General features: G+C 35.6%; 1 protein-coding gene across 3 annotated transcripts; it reads right to left on the reverse strand.

The window, feature by feature from the left end:
* Nucleotides 1–556: 556 nt before the first annotated feature.
* Nucleotides 557–18,242, reverse strand: LOC147381432 (uncharacterized). Of its 3 annotated transcripts, none has more exons than XM_086430417.1 (13): nt 17,632–18,239; nt 16,922–17,085; nt 8,086–8,163; nt 6,551–6,630; nt 5,860–5,944; nt 3,682–4,101; nt 3,012–3,119; nt 2,499–2,566; nt 2,240–2,327; nt 2,084–2,155; nt 1,941–1,994; nt 1,481–1,571; nt 557–1,075 (listed from the first exon to the last, which is right to left on the reverse strand). In XM_086430417.1, the coding sequence occupies exons 1-12, from the start codon at nt 18,095–18,097 to the stop codon at nt 1,491–1,493; spliced, it is 1,764 nt and encodes a 587-aa protein (XP_086286543.1). In that variant the 5' UTR covers nt 18,098–18,239; the 3' UTR covers nt 557–1,075; nt 1,481–1,490. The 3 variants fall into 3 exon arrangements, 2 of the variants coding, with proteins under 2 accessions (XP_086286543.1, XP_086286545.1); XM_086430419.1 differs by having other exon boundaries at nt 557–1,117; XR_015174574.1 differs by lacking the exons at nt 557–1,075; nt 1,481–1,571; nt 1,941–1,994 and having other exon boundaries at nt 2,083–2,155; nt 2,476–2,566; nt 17,632–18,242.
* Nucleotides 18,243–19,990: the final 1,748 nt, after the last annotated feature.

Genomic DNA, 19,990 nt, shown 5'->3' on the forward strand with positions numbered 1-19,990 from the left:
GAATCTTGATGGGGATTCATGTGGGGGGTGCATGGATGATATAAATATAGGATTTGGTGATTAATTATTGTAGATTAATATGAGTTTTGATGATATAATACGAGAACACCACTTTGTAGAAATAATTACACAACCACAACCCTAGTTTGATTTTATTGAAATTTTCTGTCAATGACTTATTCCCAAATCCTGCCTGGGAACGCATCTGCACATTTGAAGAGCATTTCTCATTTCAAATTAGCATTTGGTACCAAATTTTAGAACTCGGGTGGAGCCTGGATTTAGCTCTCGTGGGGGCAACCAATAGAAGAAGAAAAAAAAATTGTGGGGGCAATAGCAACGGATTTTCTTACCTGTCGTTGTTTATGTTGCAATAACTCGGGTATCCTCATAGACTTCGAAAATTCTTGTGGGGGGCAAGTGCCCCCAATCTAAATCCGCCTGTTGAGAAGCGCTTCCCACCAAACACATAAGCCAGAAAATGGGCACATTTCATCACAAGATTTCCGAATGATAATACTCTTGTTTTTTCAATTAATGAATAAAATACCCTCCATAAATAAGATCATTATTTTGCTTAGAAAACATCATCAAAGCTGAATTTGTAAACAATGAGTGATACATGAGGGGATTGACTTGAACCAACACGGGCTTAGACCCATGGCTCAGTTGGTTGACATATTGAAGCTCAACTTTGAGGTCAGGGGTTTAAGTCCAGCTTACCCATCAAAAAAAAAAAAAAAAACTTGAACCAACATCATTTACATAAAAGGATTGGGACCGGCACCTCTCTTTGTGATCTGAGGCAAGATGACTTGAACATCACTCGCTAAGATTGCCCGGTCACTTGTGTCCAATGCTTCAATGGAAGCCATCAGAGCAGTCCCAACCCACAACAGCAATGGTGTCTACATTTCAATAAAGCCCTCACCCTTGTCCATGAGTGTACACGATAAAAATTCCTTCCTAGCGTATGATGCCCATTGATGATCATATTCTCTATCCATCTTCCATCAACTATCAATTAGAAATTTTTGGAGGATTGCCATCCAACAGGTCAAACCAATGCAATCTCCTGAGCATAGATCGAGATAGTGAGAGTAGATATGAATTCACACTACAATTAACAAATGACATGGCTTCAGACAGAATTGAATGGAGGAACAAAATTCATTCAACTGACTCCAAATTTTTGGCATAGAGCTGTGATGATGATGACCAAGGCAATCTCTTAGGAGAAATTAATTAATACACTATTAATCATAGGGTCTTGTTAACGGCACACGTTAAAATGCAATAAATACACTTTGGAAATTGGATTTTGTACTGAAAATGTCCTTAAAAAATATTTTTTTACCAAAATACCCTCAGATGCTTATTCCCAAGGTGTATTTATTGCACTTTAACGTGTGCCCTAAAAAAACCCTTAAATATATCTGTGGGAAAGATGCAATGATAAAACTTGGGCCAAGTACAATACCATGACATGCCTAGATCTGTTCGGTAGGCACAGGCTCAGAACTGAGAAGTCTTTCGACCTCATCATTCGCCTCAGCTTGCATCCTCCATCGCTACATAAATAGAAAAGCATTACAAAAACAAAATCAATGATTACTAATTAAAATAAGTTACATTGAGAGCTCAATGCACATATCAAGAAAATAACTTTTGTGAGCTCAATGCATGCATCAAGAAAGAACTTGACATAGTAAAGCTTAAATAACAGATAGAAATTTTTTTTTTTTAAATGCTTGGGGTCAAAATTGTCATTCTGAAGCTCAAGTTTTTCAGTTTGAGACTGTTTACTTGTTTAGTAATAGTTAAGTTCGTCATAATTAAGTGACCTTTCATTGGTGCTCTAGCCATGTCCGAGGCACCTAATCTCAGATCCGACCGGACTCAACGAGTTTTATAACAATAATTAAAAGTGGAGACCATGCCTGTTCAAGGTTCTCAAGCTCCATGATTTGTTCTATCTGTTTTGCAATATTTTCCTGCACATAACATTATGATTACTGAATTAGAAAGGAAAAAAAAAAAACACATGAAAAACTGTTTATGGATATGATTTTCTGGTACAGACCACATTGCTCAGTGCTTCGGCAGCAAGAACATCGGAATCCAATTCCACTTCAATTTCAATCATCGAAGAAATCTGACAAACCAATGGCACCATTTCATCAACATAATGGAAAAAGATACTGTATGAAACAAGTGTTTTCTCTCCTTGAAAACTTACTCTTGCATAGCTGTCGATCAATTCAATACGTGCCATGAGGGAACTTTCCAAACTTTCACGAACCCTTTTGACTCTACTTCTCCGAGCACTGGAGAGAAAAAAAAAAGTGGACCCTTAATAAGGAGACTTCCACAAAGAGACCTTAAGAACCAATCCATTTTATGTTACGAGTATAATTTGATTAAGTAATAATGGTTCAAAATCTAATCAACCACAATGACGTCAAAACAAAGTACAAGATACGTTCAGATGATTTCACCGATAAGAAGGTTCTCCCACAGCTAAAATTTTGTTCTCCAGTTGGCACATTCGAGCCAACATCCAGACCTGTACAAAGTATATATCAAACTTTACTCTGGAATCTCATGGCCATTTAGGTAAATCTCACTAAATATAGCCATATATTTATTCTATAGCTTACAATTTCAAGATTTCCAACACAATTAAAATGACACATGCTTTAACCATCCCATTTATCGCACACGTGTGATGATTAGAAAAATTACAGAAAATGAACCTGTTTTTCGAGGCACATCCCACACACAAGAACCACCAGACAAAGGGAGGATGGGAAAAGTTACAAGGCTAAATAGTCAACTCATTCTCAACTGATTTTCAAGGGTCCGTGTGTACAATTCCACATAGCTCAGTGACATCCAGGTCCCCACATAATTTTAAGTGCATCAACTAAATTTTCCTTGGAAAGTTTTAGATCAACTTTGAAAAAGATATTTGATAGACTGCACATAATAAGGATTCTATGAAAATATACCTCTTCTTCTGCAGCTTTTCTTAGGTCTTTAATACGGGTTTGAAGCAGATCATACTGAGATAAAAGTTGCTGCTTGATAGCTACCACATCCACCATCCTTTGAGGAAGCTGAACCCATGATGAAAAAATTAAAATAGAATATGAATATTCACTTTATTGTGGCTAGCTCCATGTGAACTTCAACCAGGATATAAAATCAAAATTGGAAATTTCGGAAAAGATATCCTTGAAGTTTCCATAGATTTCCATGAAAACCCTAAAAAAAAACTACATTAGAAAATGAGTCGAGTGATTTCACCAATTTAACCATGGAAGTTGATCTCGTCAATCAGAAAAATAAAATAAAATAACACCATGGTAAATATATTTAACCAGTTTTCTGACTTATGATTGAAGTTAAAAGCAATGGATTAGATGGTGAGACAGCAAAATCTATTTATTACCCTTTATATTACTTTGTGATGTGGGACGCAAATCAACCCAACAGTCATGAGTTTCAATGGAAATTTTATAATTATTTAAGTTACAGCTTGTACGGATCTAGATTTTCTTTTTTTCACTTATATTTTATGGGGATTAGTTTTAGATTAGTTATTTTATTTTTAGTTTCATGTCTAGGTCGCTAGGAATAGTAATTCAATGCTAGAGAAGAGATCAGAACTCAACATACACGGTTTAGCTGTGGCAACACTACACTGTTTAAGGTAGTCCCAAGAGCAACAGATGCAATAGCGGCGATGGAAATAAACTGGGGCAAGCTGGGATCAATAATCCCTGAGGCAGCATCTCCAGTAGCCAGCACAGCAAGAATAGGAAAGAGGACGGAGGGGTTACGTAAGGACATTCTTTCATTCTTTACAGGTGCTCTTAATAACTGGGATTCCCGGCCATCGGTATGGTTAGTCAGACACATGGGCTCTCCTGGATTGAACCCAGGAGCTTTTGAATTAAAACGAAACGGCCCCACTTCACGATAGACATTTGATGGAGCTGCTAGAGAAATGGTTACTCTCTCACCTTCTCGTGCAGGAAGTTCAACTGTTTTAGTAGCAAACCTGTATGTACGAGCAGTTCCAGTTGGACTTTGGACCTGAAAAAAATAATATCGTAAAGGATTGATGACCAAAGATAAATATCAGATTTATCAAAAAAAACTCAAGAATAATGTCTAGAGTTCAAAGAACTATTAGATCAAGTAAATTCTGATGTCCAATCCTGTATAATAGGGAAATTTATCCAAACCAAAGACCTAGATTCTTAAATGGATTAGATACCAACAATTTAAAGGCAAATTAGGAATATAGAACAACCAAAAACATAAATTGATTAACAATTAGGAACACGGCTAAGTCCAAGTTCTTGATACCAAGCCAGAGCCCATGATCAAGACTCCAGGCCTGCTCCTTCTCAATGGCCATGGACATCTTCAATGTCTCTTTTTCTTAATGGGAAAGCACTCTTTAAAAGAACTTCACCCTCCTGTTTTGTACAGTTTTTGAGTTATTGTAAAAGGCAAACAAAGGCCATTTGAACAGGCTCATGCCAGACATTTGAAGAATTAATGTCGAAAAGAAGCTTATGCTCCCATTTTGTGTTGGATCCCAACATGGGGTCAGTAACCTTGAGATGAAAGTCTATTTGGAGAGTGGAGATCACCACCAATCATTGACAAGTAGAGAGATAGGTAAAACAACATTGTATTCATCTTTAATGGCGAACCAATCTACATCGAATAGATAATTGGAGTTGGTTGCCCCATCTTTGATGATGATTCCATTTGAAGATGAAAGTGAGATCAAGGAGCTTCTTAATTTTGAATAAGTTAGAAAGGATGGGACTTTGGTTGATAATGAAGATGGTGTCTTAACATGATGCCTAGCAAGGATTGGAAAGACTGTCGATGTAAATTTTTGTTATTGGCATGAATTAAATGGAGACAGATAGGATAACCTAATCATGGCATTGAACGGTGAAGCAAGAAGCCAAGGTCTAAGAGAAAGCTATATCATCACTACCATAAAAAATGCAGGCAAAGGAGAAGATAGGATGGCAACGAGTTCAAAGATGAGTTTTCACCAACCTGGTGAGAATCGATGTTGGATAGAAGCCATAACTCAGCCAAACTGAGATCCCACTAAAATGGCCTAAGTGTGAGATCCCTATTTCCAGATGAGTACGGTATGAGGTTCTTCATCAGGGATGTTGGATAGAAGCCATAACTGAGGTCCCACTAAAATGGTTTAAGTGTGAGATCCCTATTCTCAGATGAATACAGTGTGAGGTTCTACATCAAGGCCTGAGCCAATCTGTAGCCAAGGCCCATCGCCTTCACCAGTCGCACTGAGCAAGTTTTGGCTAGAACTTTGCCCTCTTTACCTCTATGATATTTTATTTTACAAGGGAATGCAAACTAAATCCATTTAGAAAACTAAATCCATCTAGGAAACTCAATCCATACTTTTGAAGAATGATGATAAATTTGTGCACATCTTTTGGGTTTTCGAGTTGGTCGTGAGGATCCATAATGCTTGAAGCCCAGCCACATATCAACGCTCTCTGCAGTGTTTCAGTACATGACTCTGTCAACTTCTCCTGTACTACTCTTTTGTGTTGGTAATTGGGACACAATCCTAGAATCAATAAATCCTAGGTTGTCCAACATCAGTTGGGTACCTAACTCCTCCCATTTTTGTTTTTTAATCTCATGCATGTGGAATATGTTCACTAAAAGTAGTTGATGCATACTATGGTAAATGTGCATATCATAATTGTTGTGGCAAAATGACTGGTAAATGTATGACATAGCAGCCAACATTTTGAACAAATTTAATATCAAGGAAATGCGTACCACAATAGAGTGAACAGCAGCAGGGATGCTCTGCTTCATGACTTGCAAGAATCTCAGACCCCTTTCCCATGCTGGAATATCCATGCTGCGTTCGGCAGGAGGAGATCCTTAGAAAAGGTGAATATCCCAGGATCAACACCATACACATACATTTTACGTCTGAAGACACGTAAGTGATAAAGAAAATTTTAAAAGGACAATGAATCAGAAGCAATGAAAAAAATCCAATATCTTGAAAAATATCCCAACACGTAAGTGATAAAGAAAATTTTGAAAGGCAATGAATTAGAAGCAAAATATATATATATCCAATATCTTGAAAAAATATCCCACTAAATGGCCTCACAAGTTTCGACACTGTGGATTCCATATCTGAACTAGCAGTTTAAACCACCAAAGGCCATCATATAGTTTGCTTAAAAGCTACCAAACTGAGCCTTTTAAAAGAACAATGACATGTAAATTGCACCATCATAAAAATGATCAAACCCTATCAGGCGAAAAAAGATTTTCTAAGTAAACTAACAGTAATGAATTACTTCAATAGAGGGCTATACAGGTGGCATGGTGATAACACTTTCATTGATAAAGTACATAACACAACTCCATCAGGATAAAATTTATAATATGATAAATCACTTAACCAAAGTGAGATAACAACAAAAATGTAAATCTATGGTAGATGGCAGACCTGATTTCTTCTGACTCGATACTAACTATATCCCCAGAAACAAGCTCATACTGGTAGCGACACTTGGAACAGGATGCAATCTGCAGGAATGGATGCATTAATAAGTCAATAACAAGTACAGGGAGTAAACTATGTGAAGTTTTAACCAAGAAGTACTTTCAATTAACCCCCCACCCCCAAGAAAATTAAAAAAGCTAGAAGTACTTTTAAAGCTAACGCGTTATTGGAAATTGCGTCAAAAGCTAAGTGGGACTACAAGCACTTGACAGTAATGATGGGACTCAGCCAGGAGAACCAGCAGCTGCATCAAAGATTACATAGACCTCAGTTTGAGAAACTCCAGCCTACATATTGCAAAACCTATCAAATTAATAGGCAAATTCTTGCCTTGGTAAAAACTCACCAGATAATTCGGTGAAAATACCAAAGAGAATAAAAAAATAAAAATAAAAAGAGAGATTTACCCGGCAGCCTATCAGTTGCAATTTTATTACAAAACTTCCTTCCTTTATCAAGTTTGTTACCGAACAAAACTTACTTTATGAATCAGGCTAACATGAATATCTTAGTAAGATTTCAAATCTTACTACGTGTTGTTGGGCCCACATGGATTATCAAATTGGCAGTCCAACTCTACAGCTTTCTAGATTTCATGGAAAAACTCGGATTAAAGAAAAAAATTCAAAAAAATATTCCTTTTGAGCTTGACCAAAGGTGTTGAAAATGAATGGCTACCGAACTCCCAAATTTAAAACTAAAATTCAACTATGAAAATCAACTTTTCTTCGAATTTTTTTTTAAAAGTTCTTAGAATTTTGTCCTTTATAACCATGTGTGATCAGATCACGTTTTTCAATGCCACAAATTGATGTGGTTAGGATCCACTACAATGTATGTCAAGTAACAAATTAACCACATCAAGTTGAACTGTATGACGTGGATCCCCACTTCAAGGTCTGCTGGGTAACAAACTTGATAAAGTAAGATTTGGTGGGTAACAAACTTCATAAAGTAAGGTTCCCTTGGAGTTGTCAGAACTCCAAGGGATTTTTTGTAATAAAAATGCAACAGTTTGTTATCCACTACAATAAGTTACTCAAGTATGACAGTTCTAAAATGTGTGAAACTCTAAATCAAATCGTCAACAATCATGATAGAAACAATTGATAGGAAGCCAGGAACCAATATTATCAGGTTTTATTAGCCAACAATGGATTAACACACTTTCTATCTTGTAGGGAAAAAATCCACTAGAGCATATGATCAAAGATTCCATAAAATGTGTGAAACTATAAATCAAATAGTCAACAACCATGATAGAAATAATTTCCAGGAAGCCAGGAACCAATATTATGAGGTTTTATCAGCCGACAGTGGATTAGTACACTTTCTTGTAGGCCAAAATGTTCTAAAGCATATGACCCTAAGATTAATTTATTACATTACTTGGATGGCAACGAAAAGATGGAAGACAGTCTACAAAGAGAAAAAAATGCAAAGACCAATTAAAAGAATGAAATTTAATAAATGCATACTTGGATGCCATGTTGGGGTTGTGCAACAGCAATGGCTATCATACAACTTGGACACCTCACAACCTTCCCAAAGGGAACCTGCAATACCATGCAGAGCATCACGTTCACAGCAGTAGCATGACAGCAAGTAAATTTCTATGATGAAAATGATTTCGGACAAGCAAAAAAAGAAGACAATGCAACTAAAATACATTAATCTCGTCGTACCCAACTTTATACAGGATTTTTATTTTTATTTTGACAAATTAAAAGTACGGATACAAATATAGGAAAGAAGCTACCGAGGGAGAGCCTCACTAAAGAAAGAAAGCAAAACTATACCCACACTTCTCTGAATAAGGATGATCCAAACCTAACATCCTGAACTCAAAAGAATGGATATCCAAAAATAAAGCATTTCTTTAAATTTCAGAATCTTATTCTCATTCTGAATTTCTTGGGCTTCACAACTTCTACTTTTTTCCATCATTTCCTAACTGGTCCATAAAATAGAAACTCCACACTAACCTCCCCTTAGACTGAAGGCCTTAGAGTTTCAACACAAAAGAAGTTCGTGAAATATTTTAAGCATAATCCAACACATACCATAGGCGGTGAAAAAACAGCACCACTACTCCAATATGTAGTTACAATACGCTAGCAGATAGTGAACTGATTTCTCACTTTCAGTATATAGAGGACACATCTATTTGACAGAATCTTCCTCTTACTAATAAAGCACTCCACCTTTCGAATTTTGTTTGAGATGCTAAACAAGTGAAGAACTTCCCCTTTGATGGAACTTGCAACTTCCATATGAGCCTAAATAAGAATGAGAATTATTTACCTTGTCCCAACAATCATTAATATTACTCCTTAGCCCCAACTTAAGTACATTATATCCCTCTCAACAATTGTTAACAAAAGCACACTAATATCCATGGTTTCAAAACTCGTCCAAGACTGAGACGTATCGCCCGAGTCATCTCAGTATTAGGCATGGACAAGACGGACGGACAAGTCAATGTATCGGACGAGATTTAAAACCCCACGTTCATTTTATCATTATTTTTTAACGAGACGTCTCAAACGTTTGGAAAACTCATCCGAGATGACTCGGTATCAGGCATGGACGAGACGAGACACGAAACTGAGTTTTAAAACCATGCTAATATTAGACATCTTGAAGACAACGGGAAATTTAACCACATTCCCACTCCCTACCTTGAAATGAATGGCTATGATAAAAGTGTCATGGACCTAGGAAACGTCTTTCAAATCCCACATCTATAAGAGGGAGACACTAAGTTGTCCCACCAAATATCTTTGCTTCCAAACTTACTAACTATTATTCTTTTCCACAAGCAATCTCTTCTACAATCCAAATCTCACAATCATTTCCCTTGAAGGCTAGATTTTCTCCTTGGGATGTCTAATCCCCAGACCTTCCTTCTTTTTTTGTTTGCAAATAATCTCCACTATTATACAAGATTGTCAATCATGAGTTGGTGGACAGAAGTATTGGGATGGAATTGGCAGAAAAGTTAGTTATTCGACTCTTGGAAAGAATCTAATAGAGAAAATAGATATGGCTTGAAGAGGTATTTACCTAGGGGTGGTTAAGATGAATTTTCTTGGCAAGCCCACTTTTAATTATGTCCAGAGAGAATGGATCTTATTGATCACTGAATCTCTACTCAAGAGAATCCTCCAAGATAGGATCTCTTGACACATTACTTAAGAATATCCTTCAAGTAGCCTGACTGATACTATGAAAGAAAAAAAGAAATATTTTTTAAATGCTTTCTCAACTCCAATAGTTGGAGAGAGTAGTATTTATATGTTTTATTCAACAAAACAATTGTTGTATCAAAACATAATATGTCAAAGATCGTATCTTAGAAAATATTCTAAGGAAATAAGTCAAGAGATCTTATCTTGAAGGATTCTCTTAGGTAGGAATTCAATAACACTCAATAATTACAATTGTTGTATAAAAAACGGAATAAGTCAATGATGTTATCTTAGAAGATATTCTAAAATAATAAGCCAATGATCCAATCTTAGAAGATATTTTAAAATAATGAGTCAAGAGATCTTATCTTGGAGGATTCTCTTGGGTAAGGATTCAGTGATCGTCTATCTACCCTCTCAAGTTAGGCAGTCTTTCAAGGACGGTGAACTTGTTCTAAAGAATAGAAAACAGTGAGGAAGTGCGACACTTGGTAAATATATTCACAATTTGATCTATAGATGAGATTAACTAAACATTAAAAGCCCGACTTGCAACTTTTTCCCGCACAAAGTGTTAATCAATTTCAATATGCTTGGTACATGCATAAAAAACTGGATTAGTTATTACGTAAGTGGCTCCAAGATTGCCATAGCATAGAATAGGCAAGGAGAGACATCCGAAATACAGAGTTCACATAGAAGAGGATGATTACCACTTTGTGTGGGAACTAGAGACGGTTTTTTGCTTGCGGACACTCCAAGAGATGAGATTTGGGCCGAGGTAAATGTAAAAGTCACTAGTAGATCGACGATCATCTAGGCAATCAGCTCAATCAACATTAAAAAGAACACCCAAGATAAAGGCGCTTGAAGGGCAAAGTTGAAGGCTATAGTTAGTTGTATGTTTCAGGTAGCGCAAGATGCATTTAACCGCATTCCAATTATCATCAGAGGGAGTCTACATAAATTGGCATACCTTATTGAAAGAGAAGGTAATGTCAGGACGTGCAAGAATAAGGTACCACAACGCGCCAACAACACTTCAATATAGTGTGGGATTAAAGAATTGAGAGCTAATGAATTTGGAAAGTTTCGCTTAACTACACATGGAAGTATGGATAGGTTTGGCACCATCCATTTCAGTACATTGGAGCAATTCAATTATGTACTTCAGCTGAGACAGGAACAAACCCATGAAACTTCGGTGAGTCCCAATAACCAAAAACTAATTTAAGTGGCCAAGATCCTTGATGACAAAGGTGGATTGGAGTTGATTGATGAGATCCCGAATGCATTCATTGGTAGAACCTGTGATGATATCATCGACATACACGAGCATATAAATGGTAAAGAGGGGTGTACGCTTGATGAATAAAGAGCTATCTACCTTGGAATCAATAAAATTGACATGTCAAAGGAATGAATTGAGTGGATGATACCAAACCCTTGGTACTTGTTTAAGACCATAGAGTGACTTGTGTAGTTGGCAAACATGAGTAGGTACTTAAAGAATTAATAAACCTAAGAAGTTGATTCATATACACCTCATTAAGAATACCATGAAGGAAGGTATTCTAAACATCCAATTGATAAAGCAACCAACCTTCGGATAAGTCAATACTTAAAGTCGTTCGGATAGTGTAGGACTAAACAACTGGACTGAAGATTTCACAATAGTTGATGCCTTTTTGCTGATAAAATTCCTTGACCACAAAAGGAGCTTTGTATCGACCGATAGACCCATCAACTTTTTGTTTCAACAAGAAAACCCATTTGCAGCCAGCTATATTCATTCTTGAGTTAGATGGTACAAAGCTCTAGGCAAGGTTTAAAATATTGTTTCGTCTCGATGTTTTGGATTTCTAAAATATTGAAACGAAATTGAAACATTTCCAAAACATTCGAAACATTTAAATAGGTCTTTCAGATACCCAAGTCAAGGGACTTGTATCAGTTTGAAAATATTGAGATTTTCTCGAATATTACCTAAACATTGAGGGGGTTGTTTAAATTCGTGAGTCTTTGGGCAAGTTATGTCTTGTAAACACGTTTCTATAGGCTATATTGTATCGGAAAAAAAAATAATGGAGCGAAGAAGAAGAAGCAACCGACCTTGAACTCCGACGATGACGGTTTAGTAATCAAGTTTATTTCTCTCAAATCTGGATTTTTATCTCAGATCTAGGTCTTCTCTCTCTCTCTCAAATCTATCTCTCAAATATGGATGTCTCTCTCTCTCTCAAATCTAGATTTTTATCTTAGATCTAGATCTTTTGAATCTATCTCTCTCAGATATGCATTTCTCATACTCCCTTTCTTCTAGATCTCTTTGATATACGAGAGAAAACGAAAATTTTGAGCCTAAAAATCAATTTTCTGTTGATAATTTCGATTTCACATGTGTTTCGTTTCACAAAGTTGAAAAATCGAAACGTTTCAGCCGATACAAGCTTAAACGAAGCAATATGTTAAACCATGGCTCCAGATACCATTGTGTAGGAGCGCATTAATCTCAGTATCCATAGCAAGCCACCAATTGGGATCAAGATTAGCTTGAGAAAAACATGTGGGTCCATCAAAAACATCATCGGGTGGAGGATGTTTAGCGGCAGTGAATGTTTTGGGCTTGAAGAACCCAATTTTGCCTCTGTTAAGCTTAGGGTAAGTAGTGTGTACCCGAGCACAAGGTCGTGACGATAATGGTGCCTCAAAGGGAACTGGTGAAGGATCGAAAGAAGGCATAACTGGTAGTGGGGATGGAGGATTAAGAGGGGACAAGGGCTAATATCAATGTGGCTCGATGTTGCATGAAGAGGGCCCACAATGGATGGCCAATCATGAGAGTTTTGTGGCAATAAAGTACAAGACGATAGCAAGGACAGTGATGGGGTAGAGATGGGTAAGGAAGTATGTTGTACCGATGTCTGTAAGTCATTCTTCAAGGCGGCAAGTGGGAAAGACCCTTCATCAAAGACAACATGACGAGATATGTATAAACGATTAGTAGGCAAGTGAAGGCAATGATAGCCTTTATGGGAGGAACTAAATCCAAGGAAGACAGATGGAAGGGAAAGAGACTCAAGCTTGTTAGCATTGTAGGGGTGAAGGTACGGATAGTATGTGCACCCAAAGAAGCGAAGGGTAATGTAGTCAAGTTTGTTTTAAAACAAAACCTCAAGAGGAGTTTTGTTATGAATAATTAGATAAGGAAGGCAATTCACCAAGTAGCAAGTGGTTTGAAAAACATAGGCCCAATAGGAAAAGACAGCAGAAGCAGTAGCCATAGGAGTAAGACCTGTCTGGACAATGTATCTTGACAACGTTCTGCTAAGCATTTTGTTGAGAAGTATGAGGGCATGAAAATCAATGCGCAATGCCATGGGTGACTAAAAAGGTCTTGAATTTTCAGAATTCCCCTCCATTGTTAGACTAGAAAACTTTTATCTTTCGATCAAGTAAATTTTCGATTTTAGTTTAAAGCGAGATTAATACCGTTAAAACATCAGATTTATGAGATAAAGGAAAGATCCAAACATATCCGCTAGAGGCATCCATAAAAAGCAAATAATATCGAAAAACCATCATGAGAAATAAAAAGTGCAGGACCCCAAATGTTGGAAACAATTAATTCTAATGGATATTCATAAAAAGTGGAACTGGAAAGAAATAAAAGTTTGTGACTCTTGCTAAGATGACAAGAAGTGCAAAAATTAGACCATTTTGTGCAAATTGGAAGAGAATGAGATGCCACTATAGTCGTAATAGTCTTCATCATAGGATGTCTGAGGCGTTGGTGCGACATGTCTAGTGAAATACGTTCACTGATGAGAGCATGAGAAGGGCTATGAGAGGGTGGAGAATCTTAACGGTGTCCTAAAGAGTAGGGACACCCTTATTCGGCCCTTGAAGAACTACTTTCCCCGTGCATCGGTCCTTGACAACAAAAAAGATGAGTGAAATTATATTAAAAAAACATTATTATCCAAGGGAAATTTAGAAATAGACAATAGTTTTGTAGATATATTGGGAACATGAAGAATCTTACCAAAATGAGAAATGGAGAGGTTGGAGACATTACCAAATGGGTATGAAGGGAACACAAATAAGAGGTAACATGATTGGTGGCACCATTGTCGAAGTACCAATTGATGTCATTTGAAGCAGGTTGGGCAGCAACATTTGGGAAGAAGTTAGAAATTGACAACCCTGATTAACAGGTTCTTGTAGTGTGGTTCTTTCGACTACATAATTGGCAAGAACCTTTCTATAGAAAAGTTGGATGGGGACATTGTCCTTGATGAATCCATGTGCAGTCAAGTGGAACTCTCCAAGCTTACTGACTCTAAGTTCTCTAATCTAAAACAATATCGAAGTGGTGTCAGTGTGTTGCAGTACCACACTCTCATGTGCCCTGACATTACCTTTTCTGTCAATAAGGTATATCAATTCTTGTAGAGACTCTCTCTGATGATCATTGGAATACGATTAAACGCATCTTACACTACCTCAAACATACAACAATGATTTTTAAATTCGCCCTTCAAGCACATTTACCTTGAGTAATTATTTTTATGCTGATTGGGTTGGTTGCCTTGATGATCACCGATCTACTAGTGATTTTTTGCATTTACCTTGGCCCAAATCTCATTTCTTGGAGTGCCCACAAGTAAAAAAACCGTCTCCCTTTTAGTATTAAATCCAAATATCAAGGAGATGCTATTTCCATGGTTTAAAATGTTGTTTCATCTCAATGTTTCAGGTATTTCAAAAACTGAAGCGATACCGAAACATTTCTGAAGGATTTTGATACATTCAAAACATTCATATTAAGTCTTTTAGAGGATACCTAGGTCATGGGGTATGTCATTAGTTTGAAAATACAAGGATTTCTCAAATATTTACTTAAATATAAAATGGGCTTTTTCTAAATCCCTTAAGTCTTTGAAGGCAAACTGAGGTCAAAAGCATATTATCAGTTTTAAAACACGGGATATTTCGATCAATCTATAATCTTCATCTAAAAAACCAAAAAACAGAGAAGAAGAAGAATAAGATGAAGACGATGAATTAACCAAACCTTGAACTTCATCATCGATGATCAGGGTATGTTTTCTTTCTTCTAGATCTCTCTCAATCGTCTGATGCCACAAGTGGATCTCAAAACCCTAGTTTATGGTGGTAGAGATCAGAAAATAACTTGAGAAACCTTGATAGAAGACAATTCTCCATTGGAAACACTAGATCACAAGAGAAAATGAAAACTTTGGAACCGAAGAATGTTTCGATTCAATAGATGTATCGTCTCAGAAAGTTGAAAATCCGAGATGTTTCGGCCGACACAAACCGAAATGAAATAAAATTTTAAACCATGACTATTGATAGGACAGAATTGACTTGGATTCAGCCTCTTCTAAGTGAACTCGGTATTTCGGATGTCTCCCCTCATGTCTTATGGTGTGAAAATCTTGGAGCCACTTACCTAATAGTTAATCCAATTTTTTGTGTACACACTAAGTATATTGAAATTGTTTATCACTTTCCGTGGGGAAAAGTTACAAGTTGGGTTTTTGATGTTCGATTCATCTCATCTAAAGATTAGATTGCGGATATATTTACCAAGAATCTCAGCTCTCCACAGCTTTCTATTATTCAAAACTAGTTAATCATTCTTGAAAGACTGACTAACTTGAAGGGATGTATTGGGGATCACCGAATCCCTACCCAATAGAATCCTCTAAGATAAGATCTCTTGACTCATTATTTTAGAATATCTTATAAGATAAGATCATTGACTCATTCTTTTAAAATATCTTCTAAGATATGATCATTGAATTATTTTATTTTTGATACAGCAATTGTAATTATTGAGGATTACCGAATTCCTACCCAAGAGAATCCTCTAAGATAAGATCTCTTGACTTATTTGCTTAGAATATCTTCTAAGATAAGATCTTTGACTTATTATGTTTTGATACAACAATTATAATCCTTCTAATAAAGGAATGTATATTTGTTGAATAAAATATATAAAGACCACTCTCTCCAATTATTGGATTTGGGAAAGCATTATAAAAACATCTCTTTCTTTCAAATTCTTTTTTTCTCGAAATGCTTGAATTCAAAAAGCCTATCCTGCAATGGGATTGACCTTTCTTAGATGGAAACATGGACAGGATTCTTACTCATGATCATTTCCAAGATAAGAGATTATTGTTCCTAAAACGTGTGCAGAATGGTACACAACTATGGTTTTTGGGCTCCACAAAAGATGGCCTAGAAATTGAAACTTGAAATACTCATAGGAATCATTCATTCACCAGTTAAAAACTGTACTTGAGGTCCATCAAATATGTGTCTATAGATATGTTCAGCAAGATAGTTTTAGGTGTTCTAGGAAGCCAATGGCTAACTTTTTTCATAATGGAGCTTGAAAGTATTATTCCGTATTGGAATAAGCTAACCAAGGTATCTTGTTCTAGTAAGAAATGAAATGATAAATATGTGAGCTAGAAAATTAACTTACATAATTAATAATTTGTATCTTATAATATAAGCGAAAATTTCCTATAATTAGTTTTATTTCAAAAGAAAGTCATACTTTAGCTATATTAAGAATTCAAAGTTGGAAACCTCCATCAATGCATGGAAGAGAGAGTTTCGTTTGGAACCTTGTTCCCTTTGCAGTCTACTAGACCCTGTGAAAGGAAAGGAATTGGAGAATCTTTGATGGGAAGGAGCAGACACTCCAGGAAATCATCTTTCGTGTGTTGGGTGTTATTTTCTATTGGTGTAAACAAAACAATGATTCCAAAGAGTTTTCTTTTGAGGACTTCTCGTTTAGGTGGGATTTAGTGTTGTACTTCTTTTGAGGACACTTTGTCCTCCATTAATGAAAGTTTAAACTTATCAAAAAACAAAAACGAAAAAAAAAAAAAAAAAAATTCAAAATAGAATAGTGTAACGAGTATCAAGATGTCTCGTTCCATCAGCTTATCGAAAAATTGGAAGAGACCAAGACAAAGAGTTATGAAGGTTGTTAGGCTTTAAAAAGAATCAAAACTCTCAATTTTTAAAGAGTTAGAACTTGTGTGTTAGCATCCAATGTCAATAGTTCTTCACATACCTCTTCCCCAGAAGAAACCCCTACTCTACAAACATCATTTATCGTCCTAATAGCGTCTGAAACTCGCAATGATGCTGCTAACCCCCGAATTAATGATGCATAAATGCCTACATCTGGCCTGGCCCACTTCCATCTCTCAACAGAAGAACCTTTTTCACTCACACCTGTACATTTATAAATTCCCTCCAATGTCAAAAGTCAAAATACCAGAATATTTGACATAAAAACATTAAAAAGAATAATAATAGAAATATATGAATCAAAATTGTAATGATAATAGGAGCAATTCAAACAAAAAAATCTTAGCAGTTGCACCCAAACTCCAATACTGGCCATAAGAATTTCATACCTTAGCAATTAAAGCCCTTCAAAAGTCCAAATGTTAACAATGAGCAAAAAGTTCTTACAACAGTCAATTTTTTTTCCATTGAAGTTCAAATGTGGGTAACTTTATGTGTATTTTGTTCCTATGTCATGGATTGTTTCTTCATATGTCATGGATTCTTTAAAGAGAATAGGAGAAAATCAAGGCAAATTTAGCAATTAAAGTTTAAAGCTTACAAAATGGCAATCCACAGTTTAAAAATTAAAGTTCGTCACTCCTCCAAATTTAAACAACTTACATAGTTTACTAGCTGAATTTTAGGAATTCAAGTTCAAATTCAAACACCCATTGTTAGAAATTAAAATACTAAAAATAAAAACGATACCTTGATCGAAGGTGGATCGCATAGAGGAGAGAATCGATAATGCCAATTGGGCATTGTTACGGTAGAGCGCGGCAGTTATAATCGAACAGCAATCCGAAGTGCTCACAGTGCCTCCATTTCTTTGAGACTTCTCTGCGATCATATCCAAAGCTTCTTCAGAATCTTTCGCACCCGAAATCCGATTCAGAAACTCTTCATCCAATAAATTTGAAACCGAATTCTCTTTATTTCCATTTTCTCTTTCGCTTGAAGATGCTTTGATTTTGAAGTTCTTCAAGCGGGACGAACAGGACGGATTGGTTGAGAAACAGAGTTGCTTGAGAGCGAAGATTTCGTTAGTGTATCTGCTTAAGAGGAGAATCAAGAGAGAGTTGTTGTAGTTGCGAGAGACTGAAGAAATCTTTGATAGATTTGGAGAAGGATGAGATAGACGAGAAATCCAAGGAGAACCCAAGTTCAGAGCCATCTGTAAGTAACACTGGAGCTTCAATTCGAGCTTTAATGAAAAAGTATCCAGTTATGGGAGAGCTTTGAATCGAGCTTTCATGGAGATTCTCGCTCACTCGCTCTAGTGGATTGAAGTTGGCGATGAAGATTAGGAATGAGCGGCTCAAGGACAAAATGAGAGTAACTTCAAATCGCTTTGTCGAGGATGAGAGATGAATTATTGTGTGCGAATGGTTGTAGAGTACTATTGTGCACCAATCAATTATACCCGTCAAACTACTTTTGAAGAATCTAAATAACTGATATTTTTATTGATGATCAACAAAAGAGATAATTATTACATCCATTGATGTCGGAATATAATGCGTCCACCAAATCAAGCCGAACAGGCACAGAATATGTTGGTGTACTCTTTCTAATTACAAAACTACCCTTTATATTTGACGTGGCAAGCACTGAGGAGTCTACCAGAAAAAATTATGTGTACAAAAAACAACTCATCAATAAACACAACAACTTGGATAATGAGAAATAAATGAGGGGAAAGATGGATAAAGATAAAATATGAAATAAACTCATTTGTGAAAATGTAAGGTAATGTGCATCAAATAACTACTTTGATAATATAAAAAAATCACAAATTTGAATTTATGACCATTTTCAATTATAATTTGGAATAATAATTAGATGAATCGAATTCATTAAAAAAAAAATTCAAATAACTGTTTTGAAAAAAAAAAAATCATAAAATGGATTTATGGCCATTTTCTTAACTAACGATGATATTGATAATTTTGCTCCAAGTTCATAGATTTGATATAGACAAGATTGAGTATAGCTTCTTGCCAATCTTAACAATCTCATTAATCTTCATTGACGTCATTGGGATGTATAACTTTTGGAGACATGATCTAGTTGTGATCAAATCCATTAATCTAATATGTATCGAGTGTTATTTCATGTTAGATAATTTTTGCAAAATACACAATTTTTACAATTTCATTGTGTTAAAAATTCTTAACTTGTGAAAAAAGAAACATACAAAATCTAAATCTATTTAAATATATAATTAATCAGGTATAATTATTTTAAATAAGATCATTGACACACACACACACAATCATTACTCTCTAACATTATTAATTAATTATATTAAAAGTTGTCGTACATTAATGATTAAACTATAATTTGGATTCTTCAAAAGTAAAGTTTGGATAAAATATGCTACAATAGATTGAAATTTTTCGAGAATGTTATTCAAACCATAATCAATTCATTGTACACTTGAATTGTCTAAAATATTATCCACATGAACCCTATAAGTTAGAGCACAAACATTAATTTAAAAAAAAAAAGTAGTGCATAGCATTGCTAACTTTAAATAGGGATTTCCCTGATATCGTGACATTAAAACATGTCTTCACCTATTAATAATTAACCATTAATTCCTTTATGAAAAAGCATGATTGGATTATTAAAAACTTAACTTATATAGATAGAACTATATCTTTTTGAATGTATGATTAATCATTGAAAATGTATTTAAAATAGGGGGTGGTTCATGGGCCATATGTAAAAACAATGGTTTTTCAAAATATGAGTTAGAGGTTTTGGATTGAGCTGATTTTTTGTGAGGATGGTCACTATGATGAGAAGATCATCCTCACAAAAAATCAGTTCAATCTAAAATTTCTAAATCCATCAAAAGTGATTTACAAATTATTGGCAAAATTTGGCAAAAAATTGACGGTCCACATTCTAAATCACTTTTAATAGGGTTAGAAGATTCAGATTAGACTGATTTTTTTTTTTCTGGATATTCTTCCCATCATAGAGATCATCCTCACAAAAAATCAGCTCAATCCCAAACTTCTAACCCATATTTTGAAATTTTATTAATGTTACATTGTTT

The sequence above is a fragment of the Akebia trifoliata genome, unplaced genomic scaffold (assembly GCF_017979445.1).
Source record: "Akebia trifoliata isolate Shusen 1 unplaced genomic scaffold, ASM1797944v1 Contig00501, whole genome shotgun sequence".
Classification (NCBI taxonomy): domain Eukaryota; kingdom Viridiplantae; phylum Streptophyta; class Magnoliopsida; order Ranunculales; family Lardizabalaceae; genus Akebia; species Akebia trifoliata.

What these genes read in the sequence shown, in the direction of transcription:
- LOC147381432 (XM_086430417.1), bottom strand. Translation starts at nt 18,097, where the DNA reads ATGGCTCTGAACTTGGGTTCTCCTTGGATTTCTCGTCTATCTCATCCT. An exon ending in CTGCTGTTCACTCTATTGTG is followed by an intron (nt 4,102 to 5,859) that starts GTACGCATTTCC and finishes TATTTTTTTCAG; the next exon opens with GTCCAAAGTCCAACTGGAAC. An exon ending in AGCTTGAGAACCTTGAACAG is followed by an intron (nt 1,572 to 1,940) that starts GCATGGTCTCCA and finishes CTATTTATGTAG; the next exon opens with CGATGGAGGATGCAAGCTGA.